The sequence below is a fragment of the Lagopus muta genome, chromosome 2 (assembly GCF_023343835.1).
Source record: "Lagopus muta isolate bLagMut1 chromosome 2, bLagMut1 primary, whole genome shotgun sequence".
In the NCBI taxonomy this organism is placed as follows: Eukaryota; Metazoa; Chordata; class Aves; order Galliformes; family Phasianidae; genus Lagopus; species Lagopus muta.
Window position 1 is genome coordinate 93,243,201 of NC_064434.1, and position 12,472 is coordinate 93,255,672.

At 44.7% G+C, this 12,472-nt stretch overlaps 1 protein-coding gene across 2 annotated transcripts in view; it reads right to left on the reverse strand.

The window, feature by feature from the left end:
• LIN9 (lin-9 DREAM MuvB core complex component) overlaps positions 1 to 9,054 on the reverse strand; it is a 38,737-nt gene extending 29,683 nt beyond the window's left edge. For both annotated transcript variants that reach the window (XM_048937527.1, XM_048937528.1), the window contains exon 1: positions 8,976 to 9,054. In XM_048937527.1, the coding sequence (XP_048793484.1) occupies positions 8,976 to 9,054 (79 nt within the window). The remainder of the gene's footprint in view (positions 1 to 8,975) is intronic.
• Between the last annotated feature and the right edge of the window lie 3,418 nt (positions 9,055 to 12,472).

The following is a 12,472-nucleotide window of genomic DNA, read 5'->3' on the forward strand; positions in this document are numbered from 1 at the left end:
AACTTTGACAGCTTGAATCACACATTGATGGAATCGCCAAGGCTGGAAAAGACCTCCAAGATCATATAGTCCAACCATCCACCTACCACCAATACTACTTCCCCACTAAACCAAATGCCTTAGGGCAACGTCTGAACATTTCTTGAACACCTCAAGGGATGGTGACTCCACCACCTCCCTGGGCAGCCCATTCCAGCACCTAAGCGCTCTTTTGGAGAATAAATTTTTCCTAATATGCCAACCTGAACCTCTTACGGCACAACTAGAGACCATTCACTCTCATCCTATCCCTGGTTATCCAGGAGAAGAGCCTGAGCCTCACCTCGCCACAACCTCCTTTCAGGCAGTTGTAGAGAGTGATAAGGTCACCCTGCGCCTCCTCCAGACTGAACAATCTCAGCTCTCTGAGCTGCTCGTCATAAGACTTGTGCTTCAGACCCTTCACAGCCCTTTTCTGGACACGCTCCAGGGCCTCAGGGACATTCTTGTAGTGAGGGGCCCAGAACCAAACACAGCACTCAAGGTGCAGCCTCACCAGAGCTGAGTACAGGGGGATGATGCCCTCCCTGCTCCTGCTGGCTGCACTATTGCTGATACAAGTCAGGATGCCACTGGCCTTCTTGGTCATACTGCTGGCTCATGTTCAGCCGAGTGTCAGCCAACACTCCCACATCCATTCTTCTACACAGGTCCTTCAGCCACTCCACCCCAAACCCATAACATTGCCTGGGGTTGTTGTGACCGAAGTGCGGGACCCAGCACTTGGTTGTGTTGAACTCCATCCCATTGGCTTCAGCCCATCCATCCAGCCTGTCCAGATGCTCCAGATACTGTCCTTCCTACTCCCAGGCAGATCAACACTTCCTCCCAACTTAGCATCGATTGCAAACTTCCTGAGGGTGCACTCAATCCCCTCATCAGTAAAGCTACTAAACAGGACAGGCCCCAGTACTGACCCCTGGGGAACATCTCTGGTGACTGATCACCTGCTGGACGTAACTCCATTCACCACCACTCTTTGGGCCCAGTTCTCCACCCAGCAAAGAGCCACAGGCTGCCAACTTCTCAATAACAATACTGTGGAAGACAGTGTCAAAGGCTTTGCTGAACTATAGGTAGAGTACAGCAACAGCCTTTCTCTCATCTACCAAGCAGGTCACTCGCTCATAGAAGGATCAGGTTGGTCAGGCAGAACCTGCTTTGGTAACATAAAAGTTATGGAACTTGCTTCTGTGCTGACCTGGTTCCAAGTGGATTCACCTCTTGTAACTGAGGAGTAGCTTTATATCACAAAGATATTACTGGGTAAATTAAAGCTATTATATATTTTCCAATCTAGGTGAATTTGAAGTAAAACTGAAATATTTTAATGTAACAAATCGCAGAAAATATCTAGTTTAAAGTATTAGAATAAATGTAGAATATCAAAATGACAGCAGAGATGTGTAACTAAGCTTAATTTTACCTTATAGACAGTAACTTGATGCATAGATTTTCTTGTCAAGTTTTCTTGTCTTATCAAACTTCAAGGAAAACAGCCCAATCCCTTCTATTTTCCATTTAGTTTGGCAGTATTTCATGTTCAACCAGGGACACAAAAACTGAAACCAGGATGACCTTCTGAGTATTAACAGATTTCAACAAAACACACCCAATGTTTAATACAGACAAAAACATTTCAGAAATCATAAAGATCACTATTGTTCAGAATAGACTAAGTTTTCTGAAACAATTCTAATTTTCGGTTGCAATAATTATTGGATTCATACCATCACAACCCCACATTAAATAGGGGCTAATTTTGTACACTACTTCTGTTCTGAATACAATTACATAATCGCTGGCAGTCTTTTTAATCAGCACTTTAATTACAGAGATAAAAGCAGAACACACACATACACTTGAATGTAAATACCTATTATGACGAGCAGGCAGATTTCATTTGTGCGAACATTAAGCGCTTCACAAGAAATGGGTGGAAGCAAAGAAGGCTACGCATCACATAGGATGTTGTGGCCAAAATCTATTTCCAGGTCCTCCGGGTTCACTGCATCACGGAGGTGACTGAGACTGGAAATAAGACAACTCTGGGATGAAGCACAGCAAAATGCACAACTGCTGCCAGGGAGGTGGTGGAGTCAGTGTCCCTGGGGGTGTTTCAAGAAACGTGTAGATGTGGTACAAAGGAACAAGGTTTAGTGGGCAATGCTGGTGTTAGGCGGACAGTTGGACTAGATAATTTTAAAGGTCTTTTCCAACCTTAATGATTCTATGATCGTTAAGGTCTCTTCCAACCTAAGCCATTCTGTGATTCTAGGAATATCACTGCGATTCAGTATGAGGAGCTGTGAACGCCCTGCTGGAGATTTTCAATATTAACATACAAGCTAAACAACTTCTCAACAATTATCCTTTTATTTTAAGTAGGAACATAGACAAAAGCATTAAATTTGTGAAAGACTCTTCAGTCACTCTTTCAAATAGTGAATTTATAACAGCTGATTATGTTTCTGAAAACAAAAGTTACAAATGACCCGAGTGATGTTCCAAAGTTACTGATTTTTGTGGTACGTGAGTACAAAGAGGAGTTCCAAGAGCATATCTAAATCAATATAGGCAATTATATTGTTTAGATAAGTGATAATATAATAAGAAAACTTTTCTCATCAGATTGTTACAACATTTTCTACATTTGGCACAGGTGAGCATTCATTTTATTGCTGCTTGCAGGAAAATCTCTAAAGCCCACATCATCAAGCTACACTACTGGCTCTAAAAATGGTGTGGCTAAGGAAACTTGTGGAGAAGGGAAAAACACAAGCCTTTATTACAGGTTGAGTCATTAACCCTCCCAGACATCATTCACCTACACAAGCTCAGTGTGACTTGTTTAATCAAAGGAAACACTTCAATGGTTGCCCGCTAAAACAGCAGCTCATTCAGGAAAGCTTAGAAAGTTAAAAGCACACACCACACAAAAACCTGAGTTTCAAAGCTTAAATGCTCCCCAAAACCTCAGGTAACAACAGATCACTAACTTTTAGCTTGCAGTATGGATGGATCAGCATTCTCCTCATGTTATGAGCCTACTAATCAAATCGACATTTGCATATTTCCAAATCCTAGTTTAACACTGGGTAGAAAGCAATTTTTTCAGTCTTGTGAATCCTTTTTACAGGACTTGTGCAGAGAATAATCACAATGCCAAAACATTTGTTTTAAAAACACTGCATTCTCATGTTGGGCAACATGTTGATACCATGGTAATAGACAATTCTGAAGGCAAGCTGTTCAAAATGATTGCTGTGGGTACTGTTTAGCAGCCACAAAACATGTCCTGTGCCCTTTCCCAAGTGCTGTAATCTCAAGGCTCTGCTGAGTTTTTGCCTCAAATGCCCACAACGGGGCCAGGCTCATGGCTGCTTTGCCCTAGGGATGGAAAACTAAAGTGGTGAGAGGTAAGCCCCATCCCTCCTTCGGCTGCTGAGGGAAGTGTCAGAGCAGAACAACTGGCTATGCAGGGAAAGGTGCTTGGAACCATGGCTGGAAAATGTGCTGAGAGCAAAGATGATGATTTCTGCCTTAAATGCTACCCTGTGCTGCACTTTCCATCCGTGGGATAAAAGATGCTGGTCCCCTTCCCTTCTGTCTATGCTAAAACACAAGACCCTACAAACTATTAGTAACATATACCAATACAGATTTGGCAACACACTACCATTGTCAGTATTTGCATTGCATGAACTTACACTGTGCTACCTCCTGCTATCACATCCTGGCTCTGATTCACCTGTAGCTTGCAATTGTTTTTCTGTGTGCATCACAACCACAGCACTCAGCAACAGCTCAGTAGCTCGCTCGCTCATCAGCCTCATGCTGATGACCCCATAACAAGCTTGGCATACCTGTATTTCTGCAGAGATGGCATCTCACTCCCATGGAACCCATTCTGAGGGCTTACTAGTGCACAGGAATGCAAAAATACATAGCTGTGTGCCAGGACTAACCCTGTCTGCTAACCACATTTGCACACTATGTGCTAGATCATCGCCTCACCTCAGCTTTACTCCATGTACTTTAAAACCAAGCAATTCACAAATAAGGTTGTATTACTAGAAGCAAGAGAAAAGGCAGCATTATTTACACTTTAATACGATCAACTGCTTTTTCCTTCTGCGAGCAAGAGAAACAGCCATCTGGCTTGCACAGTACAACTGCCCACTGCTTACCTCTGCTGCAGAATCACCAGGAGACAAAGGGAGGAAAAGGAACTGACTAAAATTAGTCACCCATTGGGCATCAACCCAACCATCTGAAGAAACAATTCTGTCTTCAAAATATAAATCCAATGATCAGTATTTAAGGTAATTCTGCATATTTTAATACTCTGGAATTTTTCAGTGACAGGTTTTGCTATAGAAATTCTCTTTCTTCACAGGACTTTCTGCACACTGTAACTGTGTGCACTGTAACACACAGTAACTGTGTTACTGTTTCCCTCTCCCCCTTGCAACACCAGTGAGAAAAGGCTTCAACTCCATCAAATGCATGTTAATTCATACACTGCCACCTTTTTGGTTGTTGAGGTTGTTGGTGTTAACTCCCTCCTGGGTTAAGAAGTACCCACTGCCCAGTCATGTTACACAACTTGCCAGGGCAGCAGGTGCTACCAGAACACTGGCACAAGCTCCACTGAATCAGATTTCCAATTTGAAAGTGAAGCTGCATAGTCTTACCATGTTACAAAATTTCATTTATCTTATCACTGTGTCTAATTAGAATTACATGTGAAAACCCAATTACAGTCTACTATTGACTACAATCTACACTGGAGAAATCACAAGGATCACATGTAAGCTAGTCATGAGCTGCCCTAGCATTTCAGACACTTATCTTTATACTACTATGAAAGATTCCAAACACAATTTTGTGATGTTCATGCTTATTAACCCTTACAAACTAGATTGTATACAGAAAGCCATATGAAGATAGTGTGAAATCAACCTAGAATGAAAATACAAGCTTGGTCTAAGAATCGAATAGGAAACAAAAGATCCAGATACAGCGACAGTTACAGCGTAACTGGAAAACATCCGGTTCACCAAAAGTAGAAAGAATAGGAATGGAAGCACAAGACATACTTTTGAAAACTTCCGCATTTCTATTAGTTCACCAGCACTCCATAAAACATGAAGGTCCCTCTCTGTCCAATGAAAACAACTAAAACCCCCTACTTGCACCAAGCAGAGGCTTCTGCTGCACTGACCTTGTTCCTAAGGTCTGTATTTACCCCTGACCTTCACAAATACAGGCACTGTGTGTCTGCTCCACGTGCCAGGCAGACTCAGTGACAGCCACACCACGGTAAGGGCTTGTACTACAGCACAACTCTACGTGACACTAACACAGTGCATTGGGGTATCTGTTCCAGGTGAAACAGCACACTTAGCAAACCTCACTGGTGCTCTGTAGGCAACATAAAGGTGCCAAAGGGAAAACTATATTGACTTAACCTCTTGAAATGCACAGTGCTTTCTCTGGAGTGTGGGTATGATCAAAGTAGGAACAGTAACCTAAACACTGTTCCAGTGATAATGGAAAATAGATCTAATAAGCAATAAAATGCTACTCTCTATTAATTATGGCTCTCTTAGTTGATCCGTGACTTGCATTTATCATATTCTAACAAGGTACAGTATAGACAACTGAGCTGCACCAAAGGAAGAGTAAAGCTTCCATCCTGAGTTTTCGATGATCCTTCATAAATCTCCTTGGTTAAAACAATGATACTGGCCACATCACGCTGTTAACCCTTTTCTCCCTGCAGTTGTCAGAGCTGTAAGATCCACGCCAGGCAGTCAGAAGCAGGATCTCAACCCCAAGCTACCTCCTGTTACAGAAGTATTTGGCACATTCACAAACCATGGCAATGCACAAAACAGCATCACTAAAAATTCAGAACTACTCTGTTGTACATACGTTCACCAAAATTACCAGCTGCCCTAGTTTTAGCCTAGCGTGTATTTGCAGTTCTGCAATGCTTTATGTAAGCACAGTTCTGCTAGAGCTGACATTCAGAACAACAATAGACACTAAGTGGCAGGTCTGAAAGAGATTTTAAACCTCTTGGGTATCCTAAGAGTGATTTTTATTTCTTTTTTTCGGAAAAGCGGCAGAGTAACTTTAAAAAGAAATGGTTACTGGTCTGCGTACCTTCCTAAACTGCTGAATTATTTAGTGAATAATCAGAGTCACTTTCTACAAAGATGTAAAACTATTAAACTGAAATCCATTATCAAAATGCCTGTTGTCATGACTATGCACTGACAATAGTCATGACGTGATCTACAAGACTTTGGGCCAAGCCATTGAGGAGAGGCCCCCTTTTACTTGTAAACTCCCTTTTGCTTTATAACTTGTAGAACAGCAATGGGCTCCACACAAAGATCATTGCAACAAAGCCTTTGTGCATTAACAATCTAGTTGTTTCTCTCCTTAGAACAAATCTCATTAAAAACAAAATAGCAAAAATACAGCATATTGTAAAACATGCTCTACCATGCAGTGACTAATTATTAAACAGGTGACTTTTCCTGTATAAACTAACATGAATATCTCATGTAAGCCTACAACATTTGTGTCTCATGAGCAAGCCTTAAAGTCAGTATTGTAAGAGGCACATATTTCGGAGCTAAGGAAGGTGCTGCACAAAGACCTGTAACAGTAACACCACTGATCTTGTAAAAATACAAGTGTATACTTCAGACCAGTACTTCTATGTAAACAGTTGCACAAAAGTAACACCCACAAGTTACTGTAGCTATGACTGATGCCTGCCTACAGGAATGCACCTACCCTTTGCAAGCAGCGAATTCACACTCACTCCTTTCCACCTCACCCATGAGTACCATCGTGCACCACCCCTGTAAGAAACGCAGGCTCAGCCTTCCAACTTGCTTCTCACAAAGGCCATCTTTTCCTCTGTCAGTCTCTGAACCTTCTTTACTCAGATGCCATCTTCAGCTGTAAGTATCAGGTCTTAAAGTACAGCAATGATTACAAAAGCACACGATAAAACACAACGATTGATCTCAGTGTCAAGTGGTTTCAGACTGAGAAGCATGCCAGAGCAGAGGGGCAGGCACAGTAGTGACCAATAACAGAAACCGAGGTAACAGCATGAAGCTGTGTCAGTGGAAGATCAGGTGGGGCTTAGGAAAAGGTTCATCACCAGAGGGCAGTGGGCACAGCCCCAGCACAGGAGTTAAGGACTGTTTGGAGAACGCTCTGAAAGGGTTTGGATTTTGGGTGGTGCTGACTGGAGCTATGAGTTGGGTTCACTGATCCCTGTCCATTCCAACCTAGGATATTCTATGAGCCATAGACTCTGACTCCTGCTCATCATATCACTATAAACAAAAGGGTTCCAAAATATCTCTAATAGGGTAAGGGGAAGACTGCAATACAAAGAGTACTAAAACTACTCTCTCTCTCTACATATATACATACATACACACACACACACATACTATACATACATACATATATATATATACACACACACACTTAACAAGCTTCAATTCATAGAATCATAAAACCATTTGATTTGGAAGGGACCCCTAAAAGTCATCTAAGTCCAGCTCTCCTGCAATGAACAGGAACACCCGTCACTCGATCAGGTGCTCAGAGCCCCTCCAGCCTGACCCTGAACATCACCAGGAATGAGGTATCTACCACCTCTCAGAAACCTGTGCCACTGCCTCACCACCCTGATTGCAAATAACTTCTCCCTTACATCCAATCTAAATCGCCCCTCCTTTAGCTTGAAACCATTTCCACTTGTCCTGTCACAGCAGACCCTGCTAGAGAATCTGATCCCTTCCTTCCTACAGCCCCCCTTTAGATACCAAGAGGCCACTCTCAGGTCTCCCCAGAGCTTTCTCTTCTCCAGAATGAACAACTGCAGCTCTCTCAGCCTGTCTTTGCTGAGTCTGCCCTTGCAGGCTGAGAGCTCTGTTCAGCCCCTACTGAGTATCAAGGAACCCTTGGGTTATTTTTTCCAGCAGGCAGTTTAGGGTTTTTATGGCACATGCTAACAGTTCATCTACAAACCATAGCACACATATGCTGTCCCACTAACTACTTCTAATGTCACTGAAGAGCACAAAGAAAAACGAAACAAAACCCAAAGTAAGTCACAATCTTTCCTCCTTTATTCACCCCTTTTTCCCTTCATGTTTTCTCCTCCTGGCATACTAGCAGCTTCAGTTACTCACTTGAAAAACATCATCTTAGGAAGACTGCCATATAATTTAGGAGGACAACATGTCAGCAGGAACGTTTTACACTGAAAATGCCCTCTCTTATAGCACTCAAGCACACGGTGCTCGAATCCACACACAAAGAAAGGTACGCCCTTCTCATCCGTACTCCAGTTTCCACCCGGTCCTCGCGCTCTCTGAATGCCACGCTCACACAAACCCCACACCGTCACACAGGTCTGGACGTGGGTACACCCGTCGGCCCGTGTCCCCATCCCACAAGACCGGCCTTCCCCCCCCCAGACACGACACAGGGTCCCGGAAGCCTCCTCTGGCCCCCCGCAGCGCCCGCAGCCCCCGGCGGCGCCCGCCCCGCCCGCACTACGCGCCCCCACACCCGGCAACGCGCACCCCTCCCGGTTACGTTCGGCCACCGCGCCCGGGCAGATCGGCGGCCCGCAGCGCGCAGCTCCACGGGCGGCGGGGTCGCGCTCCCGAACGGGAGCCCCCCGCCCGCCGCCCTCCTCGCGCCGCCGCCCGGGCCGGGGCCTCGCCGGGGACGGGTGACGGCGGCGGCGGGGGGGTGGCCCACTCGCTGGGGAGGAGGCTCGGGCCGCCGCTTCGCGGCGAGACGGCGGCGAGACGGAGGCGGACCGGTGGCGGGTGGCCCGGCAGAGAGGCGAAGGGGTGGCGGCGGCACGGGTCGCTACTCACTCTCGTCAGGCAGCTGATCGAGCTCCGCCATCTTGAACGAGCCGCGCCGCTTTTTCAAAGGCTGCCTGGCGCGGTGCATTGTGGGGGAGGAGACGGAGCCTTGCGCGAGGCGGCGCTGGCGGGCGAGGCGCGCGACGGGGCGCGTGCGCGGAGCCGTAACGGCATCTCGCTTCAGCGCGGGCTGAGCTGCCTCAGCGCTCCGTCCGCAGCCCGAGAGGCGGCGTAGAAACACAGAATAGCCAGAGTTAGAAGGGACCCATAAAGATCAGCGAGTCCGATTCGTGGCTCCGCGCAGCACCACCCAAGAAGTCTGAGAGCGGTGCCCCAGCCCTCCTTGAGCTCCGGCACAGAGCCGAGCCCGCCGCCCTGGGCTGCCTAGTCCGTGCCCACCGCCCTCAGGGCACAGTCTTTCCACAGCCTCCCGCCCTCCCCTGGAAGCAATTGATCCAATGGTGCATGTACAGTAAACTGTTCTATTTTCCTTAAGCACACCCATCAAAACAATCAAAAGGCAAATTTAAATTCAAAATCAATTGACAATATCATCTTAATGAAACCTGAAGTGAGCGTTGCATTTCAGAAAGAAACACATTGCCAATAGCACCTGCTGCGATGCAGGACAGAGTGGCAGGCGTATTTGCATCTCTATAAGCATCTAGCTGAGATCAGGGAGCCCACAAAACACAGGAATGTGGACAGGAAAGCAGCAGTTACCTAGCACCTCCTCCGTGGTACAGTATTCACCAAGGCAAGGTGATTTCAGGGGAGGGTGAAGGAATAAAACTTTTATTTATTTATTTAACAACAGTCACATTTTGCACCACTCTTCAGGGCTTGCATTTCTGGGGGTGGGAAGATGAACTTAGAAAAACAAACCAACCAACCAACTCAACGATAATACCTTTAACAGATTCTCTTTACCTCAAGATTTCAATGCCCCAGACATCTCCTACTGGTCATCTTAGAAAGGAAAACTCAGCTCCAAACAGCATTACACCAGATATTTCTGCATTTGGAAAATATTTAGCAGGAGCTATTACCATTCATTATGTTGAAAAGGCAGCAATCTGTGCAAAAAGGATTCCTGTTATAAACTATTTTGGTCTGTAGTACTATTTTATGCTGCAGTATGTCTGCATTCTGTGTTTTTCACATCTTTTGTGCATGGTGTTTCCAAGCCACATCAACATGACTGACAAAGCTGCACCAGAGCCTTCTGCCAGTCTGTGGACTGTCAAACACCCAATGCTTCCAGTGCATCTTCATATCATTTGGGCAAATTTGCAGTTCATGCTTGGGCAATATGGAAATGACACAATTGTACTGATAGACACATACCATGAGAGAGAACTTCTGCACACTGCTAACAACCTGTAATTACGTATTGCTGACTCTCTTGCCTTGCACAGGTAGAGGAAGATCCTTAAATTGGCTTCACTCATGCTATTAGTTTTCCCAGAGGGTCATGTTAAGCAACTACCCTTAATGGTGTGTGCTGAAATGCTGCAAAAACCAGTTCCATTTTTCCTCAATTACTGCAGATGGTGTTAAAACACAGGTTACACCACCACCTAATCAGCGGGTCCACAACCTTGTTAGCACAGCACAGATAGCATTACATCACAGGGACAGAAAGCAGCAGGGTGCCACTGTAGCACAAACTCTAGGCAGGCCTGGTAGTAGGAAGAAAGGCAGAGATAACTGGCAGAAGCCACAAGTGTGCACTTCAGAAAATCAAGGACATTCATGTGGAGTCCCACCTTATGCAATGAGAATTCATAATGAAGGGGGAAGCAATGGTTTCTCCTCTCAGTAGTTGCAAAGCTGTATCTACTGCTTGCCTTCAGGCTGTACTTGCATCTCACTTTCTGTGAAAGCAGCCCACAGTTGCCCATTGGTTCATGTGCTGCCTCCGCACTGAAGCAAATGAATGATAATACAAAGCTGGGCAACTCATGCTGTATCTCTCAGCCACTTCTTTCTTTCATGAAAATGGACAAATCACTATTTACAAGTTAGCAGTTAGTGAACCTAGGCTGGGTTCCTTCAGTTTACCCACCTGATATAAATGTACAGACTACCTTAAACCTTTGCAAGCCATTGGACAACAAAATTTTCAGACATTTTAAATGTCTTTATTAAATAAAGACAAATGATTAAATATTTATACATTGCTGCTCATAGTTCAACATTTAGATCATTAGTCATTCCTCAACACACCTCTAGAAAAGAAGTCACAGGACCCAGTGTTTCAACAGCTCACTGCTGTCAAGCAGTTCTGACAGAAGTGGGCCTACCCATCCACCCAGCTCTGCTCTGGGTGCATCCTCCAGACGCCTTTATCTGCAGCCACCGTGCAGCTTTCCTCAGCCAGGCCCTAGGGGGAAGCTGCCCGTGCAAGGTTAGAGACTGTGAGATATACTTGCTCATGCTGCAATTAAAGCAGTGCTACATGCACATCATAAAGTGCTCCTTTGCACTGTTACTGTAGCCTAATGTTTATAGTCATCTCAGGGCAGGACATTCTCAGAGCAGGAAGGGACTTTGAGCTACCTCTGGCATATATGATAGAGGACACATCAAAAGCATCTATCTTTACTTCCTGGTCCAAACTGATCTGCAAGCTGGTGTTCTGAGGAAAAAAAACGTACCTTAACTAAATGGAGTGAGTTCTCATATTTTCTTGCAGAGAGTGAAAAGATTGCATTTAAGTCACAGACAGAAATTCTTTTGTAAGTGAAACAATTAGTCATCAACAAAGCTACTGAAAAATCTTAAGAAAACAGCCACTCTTTCCACTTCTTTTAAAACCCACGGACAGCACCCTCATTTGATTTTCTCAGTTCAGCTGTCCTCCAGTCACACAACTTACCTGCTCAATCCCCATGTTTTTCTCTCCTTGGTTTTCCATCTACTATTTTTCACCCTCCTCTCCTTCAAGAATCCTGGAAACAACTACATTGTAAGGAACCACTCTGGCTGGGAGCTTATCTTTCAGAAGGCACCAGAACATCACCACATCTCAGGAAATAGATCTGACATTTCCATACAAATAGTCAGCATAAGCTTGAATGGTCTTTTCTTGGGAAGAGAACTTTGATTGCAGAACATACCAACTGCAGTGTCCATGCAGAACTGCACCAGGAAATTAGACAATCTGTCTTTCACAACTAGAGGAAAAGGTGGATGTACGGCTCAGGGAAATTAATACTTTTAGAACAGAAGTTATGCTGATGATGCTCTGTAGTCGAGTTATTTCTGTGTTGCTCAATGACTTACTGAAAGTGAGTTGGTTTCAATAATAACCATCACTAAACAATGAAATTGCTATAGTTTCTATTGATAGTTCAAGAGAAGAAATTCAAGTGTACCCACAGAGTGGCAATATACCTCACTCCAGGCCATGATAAGTGAAGCTTACCCTCTTACACCCAAACTCAACTTGGAGTTCATAAGGCTTGAGTCTACAACAACCAATTTACATCATGTTGAAAGCA